The 7460-nt window shown below is 35.0% G+C and overlaps 1 protein-coding gene across 1 annotated transcript; it reads right to left on the bottom strand.

Moving 5' to 3' along the window:
- Window positions 1–1636: 1636 nt before the first annotated feature.
- On the bottom strand, window positions 1637–4128 carry LOC127527087 (uncharacterized). The gene is given in 9 exon segments (XM_051924707.1): window positions 1637–1753; window positions 1962–2027; window positions 2176–2259; window positions 2351–2398; window positions 2533–2652; window positions 2739–2851; window positions 2985–3056; window positions 3141–3306; window positions 3308–4128. Coding segments are annotated over 9 exon segments (1257 nt in total). The 5' UTR covers window positions 3779–4128.
- Window positions 4129–7460: the final 3332 nt, after the last annotated feature.

The raw sequence follows: 7460 nt of genomic DNA, 5'->3' as shown, positions 1-7460 counted from the left end.
ACCCGGAAGTGCAGTCGAAACTTGGCAATCAACCACCTGGAGCACTTCCGGGTGCTTGATAAAAGAAGCCAGCAGCCACCATTATGAGAGCCTGAGTCGGGAGGAGGAGGACAACGCTTTCCGGGAGGAGTGGTGGTGAAGAGAGTTGTTGTGACTTTGTTGTGCTTGTGTAATGGGGAAGACGTGCCCCACAGGTGAAGAAAAATAAATTTGTCTTTTGTTTTACACGTCCCTCCGTGTCAGTCTGTGTCAGGTCAGGCACAAATATAGCGCCTTCTACTATTTACATATATATGTATATAACTGCTCAAAAAATTAAAGGAAAACTTTGAAAACACATCAGATCTGAATGGGAAAAAAAATCATGCTGGATATCTATTCTGATATGGACTGGGTAATGTGTTAGGAATGAAAGGATGCCACATGGAAAAGAAAATTATCAACCTACAGAGGGATGAATTCAAAGATACCCTGAAAATCAAAGTGAAAAAATGATACGGTATGCTAATCCATTTTGCCAGAATTTCATTGCAGCAACTCAGAATCATACTTTGTTTTGTATGGCCCCCTCATGCTTGTATGCTTGCCTAACATTGTCAGGGCATGCTCCTACTGAGACGATGGATGGTGTCCTGGGGGATCTCCTCCCAGATCTGGACCAGGGCATCACTGAGCTCCAGGACAGTCTGAGATGCAACCTTGCATTGTCGGATGCACCATGACATAATGTCCCAGAGGTGTTCTATTTTATTTAGGTCAGGCGAGCAAGGTGGCCAGTCAATGGTATCAATTCCTTCATCCTCCAAGAACTGCCTGCATACTCTTGCCACATGAGGTGGGGCATTGCAACAGAGTGAAGCTGCAGACTGCAATACCTCTGACGTTATTATGGTACAGAAATAGTGAACATCATATAATATAATCTCTAGTAACTTTTAAATGAACAAACAATTTATGAAGGGAGTGACTTTGGCTTCACACATGAGACCAAAGCACACCATAACAAATATTTTAGAACCTTGAGGATGTTTTACCACTGTGCCATTATGAATTATTTACACAGCTTTTCCAAAATAGATTAGTGAAAACTATTAGGTTCAAATTTTTTAAAGAAGAATAGTTCAAATGGGCAGCAGCCATTACTAGGTGACAGAAATAACAGAGTAAATAAGGAACAGTCATGCTGAAATGCTGATTTTGGAAGATATGGGGTGAGGTTCAAACTGAGTGAACTGAAGAGTTGAACAAAGATTAGAAACAAAGAATATTAAAACTTTTGATTACTGGAACTGAACAGTTGAACAAAGATCAAGAACAAAGAACTTTAACTCTTTTGAACTCTTGAACTGCAAGACACCATATTTACTTGTGCAGAGTGGCTTTATGCAAGTGTTTTATTGAATTGTGTTACTAGATAATATTTAATTTATTTAATAATCCCAATGATACCTTGGCATGAGCAAATATGGAAGTCTCATTTTTTTTTTCTTAAGTTTTTAAACCTGAACAATTCAGTATAGCGGCCGTCTCCAAAGCCATGATGATCACTGGAGTCAAGAAAATGAATAATTTTGTTTTTTGGATACAAAATCTGAAAAATACAACATGCCTAATGTTTTTGAAGAATTCAGAATCCTCATTTTTTTTTTCTTAAGTTTTTAAACCTGAACAATTCAATATAGCGGCCGTCTCCAAAGCCATGATGATCACTGGAGTCAAGAAAGTGAATAATTTTGTTTTTTGGATACAAAATCTGAAAAATACAACATGCCTAATGTTTTTGAAGAATTCAGAATCCTACATTGTATATACATGTTGACCCAACTGGCAATGCATACATTTCAATAAATTATAGATTATTTAGAAATGCATACGTTTCATTAATTCATTCTTCATGAGTTACAGATCTTAAAATTTGTACAAAGGCAAGGTGAATAAATGATGGACAAATTTCTGATTACAACAATGAACCAGTGACCTGGATGCCATGAGGGGAGGAAGATAACATCTTTCGATGCTATGTCATTCTAAGAAGATATATAATATTCTGTTTAATTTTAGAATCACTCTAGAAGACAACAAGAAACCTCCAAAAGAACTGTGACAAATCTATAAACAAAATTAACACTAACAAGCAGGAGTTACATTTTATAGAACATTATTCAATGTACTTACCGGAAAAGTCATGAAAGGGTCTTGAGAAAGAGGAGGGAGCCATGTGGGCACCACATAAGCATTTGCAACATAAGCATCTTTTCCCTAAACAACAAACAATTAAGAGCAGCTCACCTTAGAAACACATTTAATCAGTACAATATGAACTGAATGACACCAAAATTTATTTACGTACACATTGCTGTACAATCTGGCCAATGATCTTCAGACAACAGTTTCCAATCTATGTTTAACAAAAAAAAAAGTATAAATAAAGACACTGATGATTTTAACAACCATAATCTAAAAGCAGAATTAACTGCAATTGAGTTTACATTCACATCACAAGATACTTAGTGCAGTTTATGCTGTACTCACAGTTGCTTCCAATTCTGCAGACAGGCCAAGGGAAAGGAAGTCAGCTCTGTTTAAGACAGTGTTATCAGTTCTGGCTATTTCTTCAATCGGAATTCCTTTGGGATCAAGAACGTATGCAAGCTGAAGATATACACAGACAAAGATTCTAGTAAGTAAAGGAGGCTCTGCCATGAGTCCTATAATGTACTTGTAAACGTTGCATATACCAATTGCTTTTGCTCAAGATTAGGCTCCCGATTCCATAACAATGCTTTTGCCATTATATCCTCTGACTCACTGTTGTCCATTTCACTAGATTCTTCATAACTGATTAAGACTTCTGTTGCTCGGAAGAAAAACACATTAAAGGAGCTCAGATGAAAATAATAATAATAATAATAATAATAATAATAATAATAATAATAATAATAATATGTTAATGTGGCAAATTGAATATATTTATCATTGCCTACTTGTAGCCTCATGCTTGCTTTCAAAAGGATGGCCTCTTTTCAAGAACTTTTGTGTACTTGTCATATCCAAGGCTAAGAAAAACAATTTGCAAACTTAAGAACACATCAATATGATGCAGGAAGTGAAAACAGATATTAAATATCCACCGTTCTTACCTAATTTTGCTCTTCCATGACAATCAAGTTCGATTTTGGGGTCACGACCAAAGACTTTTTGATATTCGTGAATTGTTTTTTTTGTTTTGTACTCATTCCTAAAGTGTATAATTGACCTCATCAAAAAAATGCGAGCAGAAGGTGAAAGCAAGTTCATGAAGTAATTGGTTTTTTTTCAAAGATGCGAAAAGTTGTTCTTCAGATTGACTGTTAAGCCATCTAGCCAACTCAGGCACAAGTTCAATTCTGCATAATAGATCTTTCGTATCCTTGGTATTATGATCGTGAAATGTATCATAAAGAGCATAATGCTCAGATGAGCCACTGACAGGATGCACATCAGGACCAGAATCAGGATCCTCTCTCTTCTTTAAAAGCCATGGCAGGTTAATCCTCAATTCTCCCTTTTTGGCAAGCACAATATTTTCGGGTGTTGATTTGGCAAGTCTTCCCTCATTTGGACTGAAAGGCTGAACCTGTAGCTCCCTCAGATAGGTATGTGTTACTAATCCTCTTGCAAAATCATAAATGCAGATATTTGGAAAGTGCTTCCAAGACAGTAAAATGTCTGCATAGTTCCTTGGACTTTCTGCATGAATGTTAAATTTGATTGAGTATACAACAGCACAGGGACACATCACAACAGCCCAGCCACTAGTTTATGCGAATTAAAGCAGTATAAATAATAATGGTCATTCAAGAACATAAGATTATCAGAGTGATCCAAAGACAAACTACTGTTAAATGAGGTATCTACTGTGTGTTGTCTAGTAGGTCAGTTTTGAGTGAAAGGTCATGTGATTGTGCTGACAGCTTCAGTCTGACAAACCATGGTGTATTTATTCAGAAAAGGACACATCTTTTTGATAAGAATTGAATGTACTGAACTTCATCAGTAGAATCCATTGAATTCTTAAATGTGATTATGTTTATGTTTGGACATTACGATTTTTAAACATGTAGGTGGAAAACACATGTAGTCCAAATCTTCAGGTGTATTCTCAAAAAAACATAAGGAATTACACTGTTGTCTTCTTCACTAAAACAACTGAAAATGACAAACTTGTACCTAGATTACCTATATTTATATTAGTCTAGTAATTATTGGTGATAAAAGTCTAATTAGAAGTTATGCTAATTAACAGAACATCTAACACAGACTGTTTAATACTTAGATCAAAATTCAAACTTTAAAAAAAAAGTGAATTTGGGTGTCACTACTTTGATGATCAATTCAAAGAAATTTAAAAATGTTACATTTCGATGTGGTTAATTTTTCTGCTTGTGTACATTTTAAAACATTACATTTAATTTCTGTGTTTTATAGCAAAGATTATATGCAACGTTTATCATGAATAGTCATTGAACAATTGATTTAAAACAAGGTTTTAACAGATGTTGAATGTAATATATAACTGACCTGACGCTCCCCAAACCTTCTGGAAAATTTTATCATACCCTGTAGGTGGCTCGATTTTGCATTTGATTTCTTAATCTTAGTATTAGGTCCATTTTGGATCCTTTTGGAGACAGACCACACTTCTTTACCAGCTTCCTCAATGCAGAAACCTAAAACGGATATACACATACTCTTTCAGTGAGCACTCAGCTCGTGCTAGAATTAAACATACTTCCATATTTCAAATAGTAAGGGTAAGCAAAGTCCAGTTCTATATTGGGCACACACTCAGATAGGCTCACACTCAATCAAAAACAATCAAAACTCTTCAATCAGTTAACAGTTTTAATGAAAAAAACGTATACATGAAACATTACAGACAAATGCCCTACTACATACCTTTAAGTTTGTGAGCTCACCACATAATCTGTCCTCAGTGACAAATATATCAGAAGTCTCCTCAGGTTCCTGAACTTGATGAACTTTAGCAAATTCAGTGTTGCACACGGTGCTAGATTTTCTTGTATGAGCACCAATCCATGGTGCCCAATTATGGTAGTTTGGTTTTACAACAAATGGATTCTGACAGTTACCTTAATGAGAGTAAATGAGACTTATATGAAATGGAATATAAAATTCAGTGTGTATATATTTTATATAATGGTTAAAAGCTAAAGAAGACAAATGATTACTCTTAACAAAGCCACAACTTATCATTTCAAGGTCCACTGACTCCCAAAAATCTTCCACATTTACTTTGCCAGCATAATCCGTTGGGGTTTCTTCTATTTCACTGGCTGCAGAAAATCAGGACAAAATTTAAAACAATAAATGCTAAGAAATTAAGAAGTTCACAGTTCCACACTTGTCATCTACCCACCAGGCATACTAAAAACTCCTTTCTTGTGAAGGTCCATCACTACTACTGGAGGATGAAATCCACAACGTATGCAAGAGTAATTATATTCATGTGCTGAGAGTGCCTCAAAATGGAGGTATTCATGCAAAAGACAGTCTCGCTTGGGAAACTTTTGGTTTGCAGTCAGTTCAAGGATATCTATAGTATTTCCAATGGAAGTGTGATTCTAAATGAAAATATATAAAAAAAACATAATGCCAACCATATAATTAAAAAACAAAGAGTACACAGAAACTGTTGACATATTTTACTGTTAAGAGACAGTTTATCTAACCTCCTCTGAATGTAGCTAAATTTAACCTAATTATAAAAACACAGAATTATTCAGCAGTATAACAGTTTATTACATTTAAGAAAAGCCAGATAGAATTACAATACAATACAACATTTATTTATATAGCACATTTTCATACAAAAAGTAGCTCAAAGTGCTTTACATAATGAAGAAAATAAAAATAAAAGACAAAATAAGAAATTAAAATTAAAAATTTATAAGTAAATCATAGGGAATATATCTCCTGAAATAAGCTGATGAAAAAACGATTGAAAATACAACTTGCATTTATAAGATCAACTTTTTCACCAATGCCTGACATACTAGATGTTGTAGAGGAGAAAAAAATAAAACAACAAAACATAACACACATACACACACACAGACAGACATAGATCTTCAAATTACTTTCTTTTGGCAACTGATTTGGGCTTCATTCACACACAGTATTAACTGATATAAGTATTTACATATAGTTGCACACATACACACACACCAAATAAAGTGTAATCTAATCTAATACACACTTATATCCAATTGTACCCTGTGTTCAGATTGATTTTTTTGATATTCTGCAACATAGACTGGAATTTTCATCATTAGATTATATGAACAACATGACACTAATATAAAACACTAGTGGAAAAAGGTCAGATGTGTTAAAATATAGGAACCGTATTTCCCAACCTATGGTGTGCATTCAGCCATGAACAGATGAAACACGACATAAGAACTCTCATATATGTATGTGTGTTAACTCTTAACCTGTGGCAAGTTCCTTATGAACAGACATAAATGAATGCTGAGAATGATGTGGTCATTAAAGTTATGAAGACCTCCACTCCATTCCTGTAGTACTAGGGTGTTGTACCGTGTTAGCCATTATGAATGTAGAGAAAAGCCAAGCAAAGTGACACCTTTTATTGGCTAACTAAAAAGATTACAATATGCAAGCTTTCGAGGCAACTCAGGCCCCTTCTTCAGGCAAGATGTAATACAGAAACTGGAGTTCCCTGGAGTTTCTCATTTAAAGATTTACCGATGTTGTTTCTTGTCCTAGAATGTGTATATAAACACAGGGAACTCCAGTTTCTGTATTACATCTTGCCTGAAGAAGGGGCCTGAGTTGCCTCGAAAGCTTGCATATTGTAATCTTTTTAGTTAGCCAATAAAAGGTGTCACTTTGCTTGGCTTTTCTCTACACTCCATTCCTGAAATCTATAGACCTGGCCACACAGCTCACGCTGTTTAATATATGTGGTTACACCTGTAGGGGAAAAAAAAAAGTCTAATCAGTGTTTCTCAAAGCCACCCTGCCATCACCTGAATCTGAAATATCATTGTCTTTGTTTGATTAAGTATATGCTTAAAAGGAGAAAAAACATCAGTTAGAGAATCAAATAGTTACAAATGATGTTATATCGGTGCTTAGGAACAGAATTAACAAGTACTATGTCAAATTATATAAAAAAATGGCACTTTATTGATCAAATGCATCTCTATTCGGAAAGGTGTGCAAGTGCCATAGAAGGTAACAATTTTGGCTTTTGAGGAAATTAGGACAGGATCAGTCAGTGGAATAATTCTTGGACAGAGGCTACACAATGTCTTAGCTGGTATTAGGTGCTTGGGAAGGTTATGAAAATCAGGTGGAGTGCATACCTCAGTAGGTAAGACTGCTGGAATTCATTTTTTGTGGTATAGATATGTTACCATTTTAACAAGACC

This window comes from Erpetoichthys calabaricus, chromosome 3, assembly GCF_900747795.2.
Source record: "Erpetoichthys calabaricus chromosome 3, fErpCal1.3, whole genome shotgun sequence".
Taxonomy (NCBI): Eukaryota; Metazoa; Chordata; class Cladistia; order Polypteriformes; family Polypteridae; genus Erpetoichthys; species Erpetoichthys calabaricus.
Note: the sequence above shows the minus strand (reverse complement) of the source record. Positions and strands in the feature narration are given on the sequence as shown.